Source organism: Vipera ursinii, assembly GCF_947247035.1.
Source record: "Vipera ursinii genome assembly, chromosome: 1".
Lineage (NCBI taxonomy): Eukaryota > Metazoa > Chordata > Lepidosauria > Squamata > Viperidae > Vipera > Vipera ursinii.
The window spans coordinates 33,055,595-33,075,587 of NC_139512.1; the positions used below are offsets into that span (position 1 = coordinate 33,055,595).

General features: G+C 36.1%; 2 protein-coding genes across 6 annotated transcripts in view; one reads left to right on the top strand and one right to left on the bottom strand.

The window, feature by feature from the left end:
* The window catches only part of PPP1R13B (protein phosphatase 1 regulatory subunit 13B), a 64,748-nt gene extending 61,287 nt beyond the window's left edge, over window positions 1–3,461 (top strand). For both annotated transcript variants that reach the window (XM_083360009.1, XM_083360010.1), the window contains 2 exons: window positions 198–397; window positions 2,189–3,461. In XM_083360009.1, coding sequence (XP_083216135.1) covers window positions 198–397; window positions 2,189–2,230 — 242 coding nt within the window. In that variant the 3' untranslated portion in view covers window positions 2,231–3,461. The remainder of the gene's footprint in view (window positions 1–197; window positions 398–2,188) is intronic.
* Window positions 457–19,858, bottom strand: ZFYVE21 (zinc finger FYVE-type containing 21). Of its 4 annotated transcripts, none has more exons than XR_014492207.1 (9): window positions 19,663–19,858; window positions 17,547–17,597; window positions 14,946–15,114; window positions 14,276–14,351; window positions 12,984–13,075; window positions 9,246–9,299; window positions 5,396–5,538; window positions 4,293–4,469; window positions 457–1,485 (listed from the first exon to the last, which is right to left on the bottom strand). XR_014492207.1 is itself a non-coding variant. In XM_083360340.1 (8 exons), exons 1-8 carry the CDS (start codon window positions 19,792–19,794, stop codon window positions 4,434–4,436), a joined length of 753 nt encoding a protein of 250 aa, XP_083216466.1. In that variant the 5' UTR covers window positions 19,795–19,858; the 3' UTR covers window positions 3,772–4,433. The 4 variants fall into 4 exon arrangements, 2 of the variants coding, with proteins under 2 accessions (XP_083216467.1, XP_083216466.1); XR_014492208.1 differs by lacking the exon at window positions 457–1,485 and adding an exon at window positions 1,590–1,892; XM_083360340.1 differs by lacking the exon at window positions 457–1,485 and having other exon boundaries at window positions 3,772–4,469.
* Between the last annotated feature and the right edge of the window lie 135 nt (window positions 19,859–19,993).

Below are 19,993 nucleotides of genomic sequence, written 5' to 3' on the forward strand. Positions count from 1 at the left end.
ATTTTTGCTGATGAAGCAGTGAAGTAGGGATAGGTTATAATTATGCAAACTTTACATTTTTGTTCCTACTGGCCACAAGCAAGGGATTTTATATTTATAATTTATATATTATATAAATTATGATTAAATTTTAATTTCATAATTGAAATTATAGTTTCTAATTTCAAATTGTTTTTTGTTAAAACATTTGTTAACAGGTGTACAGGAGAAGTTAGGAGTCATGAACAAAGGCATAGTTTATGCACTGTGGGATTATGAAGCTCAGAACAACGATGAATTGTCATTTCATGAAGGAGATGCACTTACAATTTTGCGACGCAAAGATGACAATGAGACAGACTGGTGGTGGGCTCGGCTCAATGACAAGGAAGGCTATGTGCCTAAAAATCTCTTGGGGGTAAGTATGATACATATTTTATCCTAAGTTGTGGCATAGTGCCTAGGCTGAATATACGATTGTTCATACCAAAGCCATGAACAAGGAATAACCACATTGGAAACCATTAACACCAATGATTAATCTACAGCTTTGTAATGTATTTTGCTTCACCTTCTAATAGCTTGAAATAGTTATCATAAAGCCTACCATTAGAAAATAATTACATGTGCAATTACCATAGTGTAAGAGTAATCCATATGAAGGGCTAGACTAGAGAATCCTGGTCAGTGGAAGGAAACTTTCATTCTTCAATCATGGTTTCTGTGAACTATATAGTTCTTCCCAATCACAGGAGTTTTTTCTTTTAAATAATCAGAATAATAATATATCCATGCAGTAATCTCATGCATAATTTTATTTTATTCTTTCTTTACATTTGTTACTAAAGAAGATGCTAAGAGCATCAGGACTTTTTTTGCAAGGTGTTAAGTGAACCAATTGTATGGTAGGGGCCAGTTTTGCCAAAACCCAGAAATAAATGCTGGTTTTTTGCAAAACCCATAATAAAACGCAGTCACATGACCATGAGGCACTGCAAATGGCCACTTGCCAAGTGCCCAAAACGCAGCCATGGGACACACACACCTGCCATCAGATTCAGATTGTAAGTACTCTGGAAAGGTCACTAAGAAAACAGCTGTAAGTCAAGAACTGCTTGTAGTAGACTTCTGTAAACATTTCCAATTTTTTTGATCACATCTGATACAATAGGTCCTCTCATCCAACAGTTACACTATGGAAGTATGTGTTGACGACCATAGATTCTAAGACTAGTTACTAAACCATTTTCCTCAAAACTCATTCCTTCTTTCTGTTAGTTCTAGATATAACTCTGTCAAAATTGGTGATTGATGGTTCTCAGGCTACTTTGTAGATTTAACTGCAGATGGCTTTTTTGTTTATAAGTTGTTTGGCCACTCAAAAGGCGGGGATTCTTTTCTCCCTGACAAAGCGTTTGAAAAAGATGTCAGCTGTCATACTGTGGCAGAGCAAAAAGAAAAGAAAGATAAGGCCCATGGTTTGCTCCAGAAATTTCTGTGGTGATCCTAGAAAAAAGCAATTAGCAAGAATTATGCGTATGTATGCAGATGTTTGTGGGAGAAAGACTCATGCCAAAGTTTATTAAACCTTTCAAAGGTTTTGATCAGAGCTCTGCATGGGTACAAAGTTTATGTGAATTTCCTGATGATCACTTGAATATCTAAGTTGTAAGTAGATAACTGATTATTTTCAGGAGTTTGGAGAAATGACTAAAGTAAAAACTGCTAATATTGATTGCGCTTTAAATCCAGAAAATGACAATGAATATAAGTTTCATATGGGAAAATGGGTATTCTATACCTTGGCTCCCCCTCCTTTATTTTTAATGAAATTTGGTGCTTTCTGTACAAAAGCCAGAACCCATAACTTTATTTCACTGCACTCTTCAGTGTTTCTTCTGATATCAGGAAACCTGACAAGAACAGCATTCCTTAGATATTAGTAACTTATAGTGGCATTTGAAACATTCTAAAGTAAAAGTCAATTAATAAATTTATGATGTACTAGCTATATCTCTTTGCATTACTTTAAGGAAACCAAGATATACAAGTGATTTTATTTGTGGAAATAGCCAAGAAGTATTTTTCATTTCCTCATACCCATTTTTTTATAATGCTTCAAAATTTCTAGAAATATTGCAGCTTTGTCCTTACATGTTTATCACTCTTTTGCACTTTAAAGTTTACTTTCAATTTCATGTTATTGCAGTTATGCCCAAGGATAAAACCAAGACAGCGAACACTTGCCTGAATCACTTGATTTGTCAATATTTTTTTCTGGGAGCTGCAAGATGGAAAGTATACACTGGAGACATTTGCAACTACATTTCACCACAAATTAAAGCTATCCTTGTTTTAAATGGTGCTCTTGTTTAATATGATAGACAGCATTTGAGATTTTCAATCTGCAGTTTGTAAGTGAGGTCTGCTCCATATTAATATGCCAATCATTGAGAGAGGTACTCAAACAGTCTACAGTATTTTTTGCCAATTGAATTAAAAGTGCTAGATGTTAAAACCTTTGTAAAATGCAGATAATGCTGTCTACTCTGTCATAGTTCACTGTAGCTGCCCTGTTATGTCAAGAACATTACAGTTAAAATATTCAATTGAATGTTGATTTTAATGTGTAAATCTTTAAAGATCTTGTAAGAGTTGACAAGTTGAGAGTAATGAACAATCTTCTGATATAAAAGGTGTTTCTGACAGGACAGAGATGCAGTTATGCTGAATAGATTTTGCACACTTCTAAAAACTGCACTTGTTCCTTCACTTGATGTTTCTGCTTGATATTCTGCTTACAGTACAAATTTATCTTCCCAATATTCTGTTACCATTTCTCAAACACATCCTGACTTCTATTTCCTTGACAATCCTGATTTAAGGAACTTGTATGTCTTATGAAAGAAAAGTGCAATAGTTGGAAATGGTAGGAGGTAGGCTATAAAAGCTAGAAGATTTACTTTAAGGACGTTTAAATTTTATTTGTGAAAGTAGGAAGGTGATTCAAAGGTTGAATAAAAAGACAAGTTGGTTCAATAGACTGAGGCTGAGAAAGGAGAGATGATTTACTTTTTGGACTGAAATAGTATCTGTGATTCTAGTGACCCTGCTTACCAGGGTGAGATATGCAATAAACCCAATATCTACTTTCAAGCAAAGAAGCACTTCACTGGAATACTAATTGTACATGGTTTTATATACAAAAGTCTATTTTGAACTTCCCATTATGTTGTAACCATGCTTCTTTTTTGCCAGTAAATTCTAGACCAAATGGCTTTATTCATTATACATTGTGCATAATTTATAACCATTCATGCAGTGCTGTGACTTGCTTTTATTATTGTTTAGCATCAATTGTATATATTGTGTGACGAGAAGTGAAAGGGTATTGTAAAAGAATATTTGCTAAATGAAATTACAAGTTAAAAGCCTGCAATACACTGCTAATCCAGTGTGCACAATAAACTACTACTAAGATATTGTTGACATTTTGGGTGTTTGTTTTTAACATGTATGATTTTTCTGAAAGTCATTTATGAAATTTTCATACATATAACACATCTTACATGCGTTATGCTGTTATATATTCTCTGCATGTCCTTAAGAATAATGTGCTAAATCAAGTCTTCAACCAGAATTCTTTAGAAACTTTCTGTATTTGTATTTAACTTTTACATTTTTCCTGCTTAACTTGTACTTGATTTCATATCAAGTTCAAATTGACACCAATCTATGTATTACTTAAAATGAATTCTCAGTAGTGCTACATCAGACAAGCTTACGTAGTATTTAATAAGATTTTATTAGCCAAATCTCAAATTATCACAAAACATGTCTATAAAATCTCAAAAACAATTTTGCTGACAGTTTCATTCAAAAAGGCCAATTTATACAGCACTATTTGTAGTATTTGGTAAATCTTAATTTTACAACAAAAAAACCCCTTTAATCTCATGATACAAACCCCTCAGCAGAAGACAGGGTGATTCTATATGAAATAATACCTAAGGTGGATTTGATAGATCATTTGGGTATCTGGGGGAAAAAACCTGAGGTCTACATTTCTGAAGAACTTTTTTCTGGAACAATGAGGATTGGTTTTAAGTGAGTTACATAATTTGCATTATAAAAGTTGTGCTATATATTTAGCAATAGTGCAGGTCACACTTCCATTTTACATATTAAGTGCAGATAAGATTTAACAAAATAAAGTCGTAGATGCAGACTTGCAGAGCTCTATTTAAAGCATTAATAAACTGTATACATATTGCACACTAAATAAGTGAATACTTATAGGTCCAAATACTCACATTATAATTGGCCAGTGCTCACATGATGAACCACATTTAACGTAGGAAAGGAGGAAGGGAAAATCCCTATACCATGTGTAAATAGCAAGTAGTAAGCTTATTTTTAGAGCCAATCTTTTCTCCTCAATTCCAAAATACTCCCTATTGATCCCGAGATTCATAAAGAAGTTTTGCTGCCTGTAAGATGACAAAAAAGAAAGGATAGCATATGAATTGTCATTGTTTGAAGCTATTGGAATTGCACATGTAATTCAGCACTGGGGCTGAATTATTTCTGAATGCATTCAAATTGTTATAATAGAAGAAAAACACAAAGCAAGATGTGCTAAATGTTAAGATTCTGATTCATCAAATGGCACATGGAAAATTTTGTAGAATTTCATAAGGTAACTATGATTCTCTTTATATGAAAAACTGTACACAAACACTTATATTGGTTTATGGCCATAATATAGATAGTCCTCAACTTACTACCATAATTGGAACCAAAATTTCAATCTTAGTCACTGCAGTCGAGACTAGACCCATCTTTTTACATTTTTTGCAAATCATTAAGCTAAACAGCAGCAGTTTAACAGATAAAAAAAGATTGCGAATCATGGTCAGATGACCGTAGGGCACTGCAACTAGCCATAAAGGCAAACCAGTTGCCAATTGCCAAAAATGTGGTCACATGACTGTGGGAGGATATTGTGACATTTTACAGCAGCTAGAAGTGCCTAATTACCATGGGATTAGGTTAACAATGGCAAGCAGGATGGCAAACATTGCCAGCCTAAATGATGCAGTCATGTTGCATGACCACATTACTAACAATGGAAATTCTGGTCTCTGTTGCTGTCATAACTCAAAGACTACCTCAACTTAGTATTTAACTAATAGTCTGTGGTAGCTAAACATCACTCTCTTTTAAAAGATGTGGTCTTGATTACAATGGCATACCTGCCATCTTGACTCTGAACTTCAGTGGATTCTCCTGGTAGAAAAGACTATTGCTAACACCGTGTTTCTTGCCAATTTCCTATTGGCATCTTGGATGCTGATAACCGAACAGTGAATTAGGCGTTTTAAGACATAATTTAATTAACAATTGCTTTAGTTACCTTATGCATTGCTGCTAGCCAGGTAGCTGATAGCTTTTTATTGGAATTGAAATCTTCACCAGCAGTAAATTTAATCTGTTTGAATTCATCTGATCCTGGTACTTTGTACTGAAGTAGCATACCTGTAGCACGAGTATTGCCTCCTAAAGGGGGGGGGAGGGAAAAATACTTTGTTACAAATACAAAGGACTGTACCAAACCATAGCTGCTTTTTTTTGACAGAATGGATTCTATCACCAGAAAAATTACACATCCCAAAATGCAATCCAAACTTTTGAGTAAATCTCTGAACCAGACTTAGAAAAGGGAGAACAAGAAGAAATCCCATTGTGCAAGTGGAAGTTTACTCAAGTGGTGTTAAATGTAATCCAGATTTACACTCCAAAGCAAATACAGCTTTATCCCTACAATGGTGGCTGGCTAACCTTTCATCTCTAGCCCCAGTCACTGACAAATAAAGGAAAGAAGATTTTGGAGTAATGGATTAAACTCTAGGTTACAAAGTCACATCAAGAAATAATGATATGGAGAAAGGCACAGGCAAAACAACTATGGCTGAGCAAGTATTCAGACTGGGTAGCTTTGAGGTTACAAGACAAATGTCTGACTGAACTAGTGTTTTTAAAGGCATCATATTCAAGAGTACATGTGGAGAATGTGCATTACACAACACATTTATTTGGATGATGTATGCTCAAACAAAACTATGCCCTTGAATTATTAGTAAAAAGTCACAAAATAGATGAAACAAACCTTAAATAGCTTGCAACAGTGGAAAAAACATGGAGTAGACTAAAATAATTCAATCCATTAAACAATACAGAAATTATTTTAACCATCTTTCAGTACATGGATTCTGCAAAATACAGATTTATTTAAAATATTAAACTGAACTGAACTAAAATATGACTTGGTCATGTTTAAGTCAGTCCACATTTATGATTACATCCCAAATTCAATACTGCTTCAACAACAATAACAATAAAATACTTGTACCCATCTCCTGCATTACAAGTTGACATGTATTTTGAAGGCACAATTGTGAATAAATTTTTCCTGTGAGATTGTTGGTTGAGAATTGACATGAAAACCCCAACTAAAACCACTAAAATCTGCAATTAAGATTTTTTTTTAAAAAAAATCTACATTCATTTATAACATTAGAAGTGTCCGAGAAATATTACAAAGGCAAAGTCCGTTTATTCCTTTTTAGTATAAAGAAAAAAAATCAAACATACAGAGTTCTAAATTCTTGTACTTGTACTGTTGCACAAATGCAGAAGCTGCTGATTTGAGAATAACAAAGCACATACAGAGGATGGCTCCTTGAATTCTAACACTTTAAAATAGTTGTGTTTTAGATCACATGATTGAAAAGGTCATGTCAACCTTCTGCCCAACTGCCTTTCAGGAAAGCATTGGGAGGTGTTTTTTTCTAGATTCTTTTCTCTGCAGCCCCTGCCTGACACTGTTCAATTAAATCTTTTCTTTTGCAGTCCTCCTATATCAAATTTAGTCCCATTCTGTTATCCTGCTCTCAAATCCATCTACATAATTTCTTCCCAAGACTCTATTGTTTTGGAAAGAATATAGGTAAACGTTGACTTGCAACCTGAGCGACTGTTCCAAGTTACAATGGGGAGCTACTTATGACTCAGATTCAAAGTTATGATGGTCTCCCCCTTTTGGTCACATGACAGTACTTCAGGTGCTCAGCAACCGAGATACATTTATGGCTATCCCACAATCAGGCAGCAGTCTTTTATGATGGTTTACTTTTGCCGAAAATTGGTATTTATTTCCAAATTTCAGCAAAACAGTGCTGACTGTTTTACAACTGTCACAAATTCGAACCATAATAGGCAGGTTCCATTACAGTTCTAAGTGAAAGACTAACCGTGAAAACAAAAGAGAAGTGGGAAAGAACTGATGTTGTTACTCTTTCATGAGTAGAGATGTAAGACTGGAATTCTCTTCTGCCATATTTTTATGTAGACACATTTCTCATTTTTAGAAGATTAGCATTTTATGAAGCTGACTTAACTAATGGAAATAGTATCAAAAATAATTTTGGGGTTGTAATTTCTCTGAATATATTGTAAGAAATACATAACTAACGCACAGCTCTTGAATTGTGTTAATGTGAGAATACTAAAACAAGTCCATTAAATTATTCTATTTTATGCAATGATAAATGTATTTGAGTGAAAAGTAATATAATTAAATTGTGAATATGAACCATAGTGAGCTTTCTAAGATACCTAAACTGTGATTTAATAGTTTAAACAACATAGAGGTGATTCAACAACAGGTAAAACTAATACAATATTCTTTTCAGTTTTGTTTGATCAAAAAAGTCAACATGCTAAAATAATCCTGAGACAAAAATATTTTTAAAAAATGGCTATTTTTTAACACTGATCTAGCAACAAGGCTATTTGATTTTTGAAGCATGTTCCAAAATAGTATTTCAACGGGTGCAAGACATAAACTTAGTATTTTTCCTGAAGCTCTTCAAAGCAGATACATGTTTTCCCAGGATCACTTGGCAATTGCAGAAAGCAGTCAAGGGAAAGACATTGCTGTTTTAAAAATTGCAAACAGATACTATATTTTCTCCAAGAAATCTGAATCACCCTTTGGAAATGAATCTGAACAGTTGCACAGTCCAATTAACAGTATGAAGCCATATTACATTCTAAGTTTATTGTAGATATTTAAAAAGCTGAATATACAAATCCTATGTAACTTTATACACAGTGTTCAAACTGATGTAATCAGAACTGGTCTATTGGTAAGGCAGAATGAATCCTTTGCCTTGGGTAACTAATTGTGGTTACTTCCTGAAAACTGTCATTTTAATTCATCTACTCAAAGCTATCACCTACCCAACCCCATTTTCAGAGTGATGCATGCAATGGAAGTGACCATAGATGACTGTAGTGTTGCAAACAGAGAGGTATTACAGGTTTCTCAATGTGACATATCAGTCAGGAAAGGCAGTGAAGCAACCAGAAACAATAATAAGTGCTGCCACTTCAACAGTGAGGTCATAGCCTAAAGTATTTGCTCAGATTTGTTAGGTGCAATTCTGTAGAAAGATAGGGTACGCAGCTGCTGTGCCTGTGCTAAGCGGTGTATTAAATCTTTTCTACAGTGTTATCATTTTAAAATTATTTTAAATTTATATCAAATATAACCTCTTCTGTCTTCCTAATCCTGATCTTTCCCATTTTTTCCAACATCAAGTCAGATCCTTGGCCTAAAATAGTTTCACATCTCTGCTGGGGGAGGGGGGCAAAGTTGAAACCATCTTCTATTGGATTTATGATATTCATCCAGTGAAAGGGTTTTCTTTTTTACAACTTTCCCCATCTCACCTGGAATTATGAAATAATCAAATCTTTTTTTCTTAAGCAGAAACCACCCAACCCCTACTCACAAAAAAACTCTTCTTGACAGTTTCATTTATGACAGACAAATCTCTTCACTGAACCCAAGTAAATAAATTTACACATAATTTTGGAGAAAAGCAAAGCATCTCTGACTTACTTCAATAAAAGAATACCAAGATACTTTTTAGTTTTAATATTTCAGCCTAACATAACTTCTTTTAATGTTTAACTTTTGTAACCCAAGCCTAGCTATCAGACAAGGAGATGAAAAAAGGAACAGTGGCTAGATGTAGCCTGGAGAATGCTAGTTGGCCATCAAGATGGTTGATCATGAATGGATCTAATGTTCAGCCACTAAGGAAACATTCCCACAAAAAAACTATCTGCACTAGGCCTCACATCCTGAAGAAATAACACAAAAAGCATGCTTAGGAGTAATGAGTTCCAGTGCTGACCTTCCATAATGTGTTCACTTTCCAAGAGGCAGGTATAAGTATGAATGTCGTTTTCTACATCAAGGAAGCAGGCAAGCAATGAAGAGAAATGTTAATAAAAAGAAATACAGGTGGTTTAAAATGAAGATTCAATTTATAGCCATAAAAATTAAACAGATAGGATCAAGTCATTTGGGAAAACATACAGAAAGCTACAGACCAGAAATGGATATGAATGCAATTTAATCCAGTGACAGAATACGTGAAACCCTGGTCTCAGATTTTACTATTCTTTTTTTCCTTAATTCTCACCACTGCATTTTTATATAATCTAGTTTTAATGGTTTAAAAGTCAGCAAAATCTTGCATTTTTCAGAACTGGCATTAATGAAATATTTCTTATATATAGTAGTTACTTTTGTGACTAACACAATGTTAAGGAAAAATAAAAAATGAGCTATTGAAATCCAAAATTTTCTTAAAACTATGTGCTTTAATAATGGGCTGGCATATTTGTTCATAATACAGTTCCACATTACTTTTAAAATGTACAAATAGAAATATTTTTAAATTACATTCTACAATGATTATGCATATAGCTAGACTCTCAATGATTCTAAGTAATTGAACACAACAGGTTTTACACTGATTTAATTACCAATCACATCTTTAGGAAGTCATCCTTTTGCTAATACCAGCTAAAAGTAATTCCAAATAATTGAGAGTATCTGATTTGCAGCATACTTCCCATCATGTTTCTTGTTTTATTTGAGTTTATTTTGAATTTATACACACACACACACACACACACTAAAAACAAGGGTTGGAAAGAAACAATGACTGAGTTTCTCATGGAATACTTGTAACTTTGTGACATACTGCAAGTACAGCCAGTATCAATCTTTTTTGCTAGGTTAATGAAGTGAGAAACAAGTCCTAATTACATGCTTACATCTGTGGCAGAAGCTACTATCTAAAATAAATATTTTATTATTTACAAAAAGTGTAAATACTAGTAAATTGGAAGTTCAAAGTCTCATTCCTATTGTAAACAAGCTCCACTTCAGGTAAATAAATATTGTTTTGTTTCAAACAGTAAAGATTTCTGAATTGGAATCAGCAACAAAATCAAAAAGATTAGTACAAGGGAAAAATTGTAAATAAAATGCTTTTATAAAAAGCTATGTTTATAAGCTTCATAAAAGTAAGGTACTCAATTTGTTTTTAGGCTTGAGGTTCTTTTGGACAGTATCACCAATATGCCAATGACATCCAGCTATATATCTTTGTTCCAAGTGAAATGAGTGACGCCGTGGATGGCTTTTTGTGGTGCCTGGAGGCTGTGGGGGTCTGGATGAGAAATAACAGACTTCAATTGAACCCTGATAAGAAGGCATGGCTGTGGGTGGGACCCTCTGTATCCAGGAATTTATCATTGTTGGTCCTGGATGAAGTTGCACTACCCCAGACAGTCCCAGTGTGTAACTTGGAGAACCTCTTGGACTCACGGCTCCTGCTGCATTGTGTGCCAGTTATGCCCCTTCCCGGACAGGGAGGCCTACCATTCTGTCACTCATGCTTTGGTCATCTCCTAATTCAGGGGTGTCAAACTCAATTTCACTGAGGGCCGCATCAGCATTGCAGTTGCCCTCAGGGGGCCGGGTGGGTATGGCCTGGGTGGGCGTGGCCTACTAGGTGGGCGTGGCTAGTGTGTGTGTGTCCTACTGGGTGGGTGTGGCCAGCTCTACATTGTTTGCATCAAGGGTGCCTATGGGGGCCTGGGCAGGAGTGGGACAGATCTGAGGGTCTCTGGCAGAAGGAGGGTCTCTGGGCCAGGGCCAAGGCAGCGGGGGCCGTTCCCTCACTGTTTCCAGGATGGCTTCGCGGGCCGCATGAAACCACTTCACGGGCCGAATCTGGCCCCCGGGCCTTGTGTTTGACATGTCTGTCCTAATTGGTCTATTGCAACCACTCTGCCTGGGGCTACCTTTCAAAAGTATCTGGAAGCTTCAACAGTGTAGAATCGGCTGTGCAAACCATACTGGGTGCCCAAAGAAGGGCACATATAACAGCTTTGCTCCACAAACTGCATTAGGTACCAGTTTGCTTCCTGGTCCAATTCTTGGTGTTGATCATCACCTATAAAACCCTACATGGCAAAGGGTCAGGCTACCTACAGAACTGGCTTCATCCCATTACATCAACCCATCCCACTCATTCAGGCAAGGAAAGTACGCTGCAGTCAAAGAATTTCGACAGGCAGGGTCTACAGGATGGTCCTTTGCCACTACCCTACACTGTGGAACACCCTGCCTTCAGAGATGAGGAAAGCCCCCAATCTCTTGGCGTTCTTCAAAGGAGTCAAAACTTGGCCAACCCGCCTTACATGGGGGACAAAGAGGTCCATACAACTCTGTAGCTGGCTGGCCCCTTGAGAATTTTCCCCACCTGTATTAACAATTGCTAAGCCCCCATCTTGGAATTTTTCATCTTCTGAAATTTTATATATTGTTTATATTTTTAAACCTTTTAAATCTTAAATTAATTCTGATTTTTTTAAATTTTATTCATTATATTGTACACTGTCTAGAGCCCCTCTCTGAGAGAGATGGGTGGTTAAGAAATACAATAAATAAATATTTGCAAGCTCTAGTATGATAGCAATAAGTATTATCTGACAGTTAATATATTCAACACTTTCATTGTGCACAAATGTGATACATGCAATAATTATACTTAATTATATAAAAAAATTTGTTCATTAGCATATGTATTAATCGGAAAGTGCAAAAGCTACTAATATTCTAAACTGAAAACAGAGGTGTCTAAGCAATCACGTATATGTACTGCGTGGCTGTAATTGCTCACTAATGTATTAACAATTGTAAGTTCATTATATCACAAAATTCTCAGACTGGATGTTTCTGAACTATTGCTATCTAAATCACTACCACTACCTTCACAATGCTAAAATGATTCCTGACGAAAGGAAGCCAGTTCCCATTTTACTTATTTGATTGTATCATACATTTTCTACAGAGGTTCACAAATCTTTTTTTTTTCATTTTTCTCCTCCACAACAATTATTGGTTGGGCTAAGAGACCAGCCCCAGGACACCCAAATAACTTCTTTTGCTGGACTGAAGCAGGACTGTCCTATCCTGGTGCAGCAGTTTAACTACTAGACCAGGGATAGGCAACCTCGGCTCTTTTATGACTCATGAACTTTAACTCCCAGAATTCCTGAGTCAGCATAGCTGACTCAGGAATTCTGGGAGTTGAAGTCCATGAGTCATAAAAGAGCTGAGGTTGCCTACCCCGTACAAGATATATTTCAGATAAGATATGTATTCCACAAGAAGAGAACTCAGAGACAAATATGTTGCAGAATGCTTGCCATTAAGAAGCAATCTAAGAAAATATCCCAAGAAGTTAACTATTAATATGAATAGAATTCTAGGAAGATTTGACAAGAAAGACACTAAAGAAAGCTGGATAAAATAGTAGACATTTGAAAGGCAAAGTTAAAAAACGGCAATAGAAAAAGACTAAAGAGAAGCAATGAGGAAATATTTACCGCTAGTAAGGAATCATGCAGGGAAGAGAGATGCAATGTATTGTGTTGCCTATACTGATAGATGAATTCTCTAAATTATGGTTTCAACACTATAATCTGGAAGGCTTAAACTATGAAGAGCAAAACCCAGTGATCTGAGCTGCAGGTTCCTAGTTACTATTTATGCTTAATAAACAAATTACCTCCAGGAGTAAATCCTTCAGTAAGAATTTGGACCGTGGAGATATGTGAAATTTCTATTTCATAATGGCTTTCTCCATCCAAAAACAGATACCTGCACAAATTAGAGAAAAAATGATGTTCATTTCATGTATACTTAGTAATTCTTACAATACTAAGTCCCATAGTAGAAAATAAATCATTTATATAATTATAAAACATTACATTTGTTAAAAATTCTTACTCATTATTGGTAGAACCTATTTGTGTTTGTGTGTGTGTGTGCACGTGTGTGTGTGTTTGTGTGTGTGTGTGTGTGTGTGTGTAAATAGTCCTAAAAATATGAATCTTGGGTATATACATGTTTAAAACTAGAAACAAGGATCACCAAGACTTAAAAATTTATTAAAACTGAACTTTCGTCAGCACCTGCTGACGTCGTCAGAGTATAAGCCAGGATTGGGAAGCACATTCTTATAGTCTCTGTGAGGCCAGTAGTTTGGCTAATGAGCGTGTAGCAGGTCTATTCCGCTCCCGCCCTCCTGCAATCAATTGCATCGGTCCTGTCTCCGTCAAGCGCGCTGACGTCTGATTTCTGGCCTCACCGACTATTAAGAACATGCTTCCCAATCTTAGCTTATACTCTGACGATGTCAGCAGGTGCTGACGAAAGCTCAGTTTTAATAAATTTTTAAGTCTTGGTGACCCTTGTTTCTAGTTTTAAACACACACACATACACACACACAAAACACACACACTATTCATTCTCAAACAAATTTTTTGAAAGTGTTCGTAACAGGAAAAGCTATCCAAGGAAATCTCCTAAATTCTGTCATCACTTCTATACTTGTAAACAAATTACCATATGTCAAAACAACTACCTCCTTAAAGCTTTATAAAATAATGAAAGGTATTGATTTTCCCAACTTGCTAAAGATTAATCTATTGATATGAGTTGAAATGTATCTTTCTAAAATATTAAAATGTATTCCTCCAGTAAGATCATGCTTATACAATAACCAATACCAGAAAATTAATAAGGTACACTAGCCTACTTATTAAATTATAAGAAAAACAGCAAATAATACATACCACAGCCAAAAGCTTCAAAAATGGAAACTGAAAAAGTATCAATTTTCTGCTAAGAGCAAGTCAAAGCAATATTGCTCAGATGACACTTTGGAAATAACAGCTGGCAGGTTTCTTAGGTAATTCTTCAAAACATTAAGACAAAATATGTAGCAAAGATAATATTTTTCAGAAAAAGATTTCAACTGATTCAATTAGTACTAGCAAACACAACACTCTTCTTACCTCTGGTTGTTGGAAAGTCGACAAACCATCATTTCTGTTGTTTCTGATGTCCCTGGAGTTACGAAGAATGTAGCACCTAAACATTGCAGAAACAGAAGAAAAAGAATTAAAGATACATTTTATAAATACAATAAAATTAAAACAAGCTTACATGTGCAATTCTCAATCTTACTATACAGAGTTAATGTTTATTAACCTTTCTCAGAACTTTTGTTATTAAGAGGAAAAAAATTGGACATATCTAGATTATTCCAATTATAATGGGACAGAGGTTTCTCATTTTTCATTCTGGAATCCAAACATTTACTTATACCAGAAAATCCCAAGCTGAAGCTCCAAAATTTATGCAGACCCAAAACCTTCAGTACTTTTCCCTAAGACATGCAAGTATTGTTACTGAAGTGCAATCACTAAAGAGAAAATTAATATATAATGACTAAACTTGTACTGGTATTACCCAAATTTAACAAAATCCAATATAGTTTTTGCCTTCTACTATCCACTACTGCCTTCAATATACCACTTAATGGCCAACTATAATTTTTGGTTCAAATTTCACAATCCTGTTTTATGTTATTTATTTATTACTATTATTAAGTGTATCACCCAAAACAAACTCTTATATATTGTCTTTTAGCAAGTCAAATAAGAATCTATACTCAGTACTTACCATTCATAAGTACTTTGAGTTGCCTGTCGTAGAACTCCATTTCTTTCTGAGAAATGAGAGCACATTCAGCACACTGGCGTACAGGATCAACAAAGTACATACGAGGCAGAGGCACTTTCTTGCTGCAGCATTTATCACAAAAGCACTTTCCACATCTCCTGCAATGATGCTGGAATGGAGGAAAGAGAGAGATATTAACCAAAATTGGATCACTATATTTAAAATATTTGATTCTGATCTACTGCAAATTCTATCAGGCAGATAGAATACTGTAGCAGAAGTACAAGGAGGATAAAGAGGATAAAATCCTGATAGGCCATGTTTAAAAAAACATCAGAATGTTTGCAAAATCAAATTGAGAAAAATGTCTGAATTAGGACTAAACTCTCATGTGCTAGAGAAAGCTGTCTTTGCAGATCACATTGCACTACTTCCTTAGTTTCCATGGAAGTCTAGCAATCAGTCCATGAAAATGCAGAGTACAATAAGCAGCGTTTTCCTTTCCCTGTTCTAAAAAAACAAGCACAGTCAGCAAGCTTCAAGTATCAAATGCGCAGAGTAATTTAGGTGAGATGGGTGGTGTAGAAATATAATAATATCAGCAAACAAGTACTTAACTGAGCTAAAAGTTATATATTTAGGGAATATAAACAGTGCTTAATAAATTTCGTAATCTCCATATCACAAAACTGAGGGAGACAGGGAAGGAAGGAAGGAAGGAAGGAAGGAAGGAAGGAAGGGAGGGAGGGAGGGAGGAAGGAAGGAAGGAAGGGAGGGATGAATTCTGGAAGTATTCAAGTAACATATAAAGCCCACAAACAAATCACATCTTATCCTTTAAGAATTGCAAAAATTCTACCAATACAAGGTTTAATATACTCTATGAATGAGATATCTTGGGTTTTTTCAATAGTCCATAGTTAAGCTATCAACAGCTTCACATACCATGTGAAAATGACATTTGATCAACAAGTACTTAACTGAGCTAAAAGTTATATATTTAGGGAATATAAACAGTGCTTAATAAATTTCGTAATCTCCATATCACAAAACTGAGGGAGACAGGGAAGGAAGGAAGGAAGGAAGGAAGGAAGGAAGGAAGGAAGGAAGGAAGGAAGGAAGGAAGGGAGGGAGGGAGGGAGGAAGGAAGGGAGGGATGAATTCTGGAAGTATTCAAGTAACATATAAAGCCCACAAACAAATCACATCTTATCCTTTAAGAATTGCAAAAATTCTACCAATACAAGGTTTAATATACTCTATGAATGAGATATCTTGGGTTTTTTCAATAGTCCATAGTTAAGCTATCAACAGCTTCACATACCATGTGAAAATGACATTTGATCAACCCAAATATTTCCTTCACTATCTGAAGGATAACTTGCCTATCCAAATTATGTTTGTCAAACAAACATCTTTCTGATGTGAAATTTTAGGGCTACCAGATCAGGATTGTAATAATCTGAATGAACATTACATAGTAGTAGAACTACTGTGCCATCCAGATTTTTATTCTGGCAGCCCTATGCAATATTGCATTCTTATATCTACAGTTTTGAAATGATTTTTGTTACTGTAATTGCTTATCAAAAACTCAGTGAAGTTGCAACACAAGAAAGCAATTACATTGTTTGAGAAATTATAAAGCATATAACTGATATAAATACAGAATTTACATAATCACATAATATTCATGATATAATTGTAAAGCAAAACAGCTAAATCCATACATCATGCAAACTTTTTATTTCATTTAGGCCTAAAATTGTTCATTTAGCCCTAAAATTATGTGTCTTATGTTTAACCTTGGTTTAAAAGCCTAAGTACAACCTGGCCAGCTGGTTTATTCAAGAAATCAAAATCAAATACACCCTGAATTAATATGTGGACACAGCAAATCTGTAGCATTAAAAAGCATATGCACAGTATGCAGTTTTCAACTGTAATGTGTATTGCTTGCATGGCTTGACTAAAAAGAAATCTAATTAGAGAACGAACCGTAACTGCCTCCAGGGTAACAATGTAAAAGAGAGCCAAATTTGTGAAAGTACTTATTATTGCATATGTAGTGTTCATGTATAGCGAGATTTGTAATTCTGGCTTATACTTAAAGCAAATGATACACATTTTGAAGGTGCTATCCAGCTAAACTTGAGCCTAGGACTTTGAATGGGTTAAAGACCCCGTTTTTTATTTCCTGTTGCTTAATGATTTGCTGTATATATTTATTTTGGATGTTTCTATTGTTTTAAATGTTTTGTTTTTATATTTTTATCATTAAGCTGCCCAAAGTCATTGGCTGAGATGTGCAGCTGTAGAAGTTGAAAAAATAAATTCATCTACTGAAAATTTTAAGTGTTCACAATGCAATTTCAAGAAGATAGAAAAACCATAAAGAAAAATTGGTATCATTATTATGTTCAATATAAGCTACACTAAGTTTTTTCAGTACAAACTACTGCTATCCTAAATGCTACAGCTACCAGTATAACACATTCATTTGGTATGCAGAACATTCTACTCAATAGTGACAACTGTGGTGAGGACATTTTATTGCTTTCAGGAGAATGCTCTACAATAAATTTGCATCCAAACTCTTACCTTTCTGGTTATGAAGTCAAACTTTGTATTGCACTGCATACATCTAGGACACTATAAAATAATAATACAAACATATTAAAATTTGACTGTTTCAGCCAAGGACTAAAAGAATACATGGCATATTATGTGACACAGTTCTAAAGAGCTTCATTGATTTACATGAGTAAGCCTCATAAAATGCTTCTACAGAGATCATTTTTCTGTACCATATTTTCCTACTAAAACAAAAAAAAATACAAGATCATCTGTAGTTTAAATTCAAGCACAATTAGCATGACCCATCTAAGGACTACTTTCTGAGATCACATCTAAAGCCCAGATTTAAAACTGCTTGAAATCAATCTCGATGTTACCATTTCTTCTAATGAACTTTAACTGATTCCCATCCACTTGATTTTCTTCACCTTTATACCACATATTTTCCAGACAGTGCTTGAAATATCACTTTATGTGAAAGGATAAAAACACCAATTTATATTGGGCATAAAAATGTTATATGGGGAAAGGGGAGGTAGCCCTGAAGAAACAGAGATTACTACAGAATGTTATTCTTCACATATAATATTATGAAGACTTGTATTTTACAAGAGTTTCAATCACAAAAATTTCTTCCTCCACATAACAATATATACTGCCGATATTTTTCATAATTCATGGAACATAAAATATGTTGGGCTGCTGTGAAATGTACTTTATCTTATTGTTCTTGGATAACATTCTAAGCTCCAACAAGCTTCAACCTACTTTCTATACAAATATTATCTATTTCTGACATCATTTAACAAACATCCTAGAAGTGGTATTGTTTGCAATGTTATTGAAACTTTGGTAATTCATGATTTTCCAGCATTTGACAAAATACGCACAACACATTTAGCTAAGCACTTGTGTGTGTTTTTTCAACCTAACATTTGCAACGATTTATTATATGTATGCTGTCAATTCTGGTGCGTATAGTAGTATGTTGCAAAACCACGGCTCTACTGAGTACATTTGCACCTTTCTTGTTTCAGTAATAAGTCTGAAACACTGGCTGTTCTTCTGCCGCTTCTGCTTAAGATCCTGCAGCTTCTCCCTTCACCTCAGTTTTTCTTTCCAAGCCGTGATTTGTTTTCTAGGTCTCCTTAGCTGCGTGATCAATTTCCTTATTATTCCCACGAATGGGAATGCCATAAACGAGCAGAATACTTCTCCCTTCAAATCCCTCGCCCAAACTAGTTTCCTCCACAAAACACATACTTGATCCATCATCCATCGTTGAAAGTAAACCTTATTTTTCTAAGATCATTGTTTCAAATAGAGAACTTCACTCTTTTATTTCGTGTAAAGCGTTTATACCAGGGGGTCTTCAAACTTGGCCCTTTTATGACTTGTGGACTTCAACTCCCAGAATTCCTCAGCCAGCTTTGCTGGCTGAGGAATTCTGGGAGTTGAAGTCCACAAGTCATAAAAGGGCCAAGTTTGAAGACCCCTGGTTTATACAGCCGCTTATGTTACAACCAACTTTTGGGTAGCTCCCAAATACCGCAGTCATCGGGGACCCCCCCTCTCTAATCAAGCCACTATTTTCTACTCAAGGCACCCTCTGCTGGCGAACAGAAGAACAGCACATCAAAGTGCCAGCCCCGTTTTCAGCAAACTGTTCCGATGTTCCACTACTTGGAAGGGTGATTTGAAGGCAGGCCGTTCAGAGAATCGACCCAATCAGCCTGAAGGGCGAGCTTTGAGCGTCGCGGCAGGACTTTCATTCCAGGTGGGGGGGGGGGGAAGACCTGAGGTAAAAAAAAAAATGGGAGACGAGGCGTAGAGCAGTGTTTCCCAACCTTAGGAACTTGAAGATGCGTGGACTTCAACTCCCAGAATTCCCCAGCCAGCATAGCTGGCTGGGGAATTCTGGGAGTTGAAGTCCACGTATCTTCAAGTTCCTAAGGTTGGGAAACGCTGGCGTAGAGCACAACTGGAGTTCCGCGAAGGGCCTGGTTTTTCCACCATCCAACCGTCTCGTGACGAATAGGGACTGATGGGAGAGCCTTTGGCGGAGGGCGGCAAAGCCCGAAAGGAGGGAGGCGAGATATACGGAATAGCGTCCAGACCTGAGCAGCCCTACCACCGTTACCTCCTTATCCGGCACCCACGGCGGCTCTTCCAGTCCGAAAGGGCTCTGCGCAGCCCGGCTTTCGGGGACCATTCGGAGCCCACTAGGGGACCGAATCAACTTTTTGCCATCAGGGGCCTCGCGGCCCGACATTTTCCCTTCAGAGCCCGCACCGCAGCCGCCGCCACACGGCGACTCGCCCAAAACCGTCGAGCCACCCCAGCCACCCAATCCAAAGCTACTGCCCCGCCACAGCCATCCAATCGCCATCCGATTCACGAAAGGTAGACGTCTCTCCTGACCAATGAAAGTTGAGAAACGTTTCTCTTTGGGGGGGGCAGAGCTGTTGTTT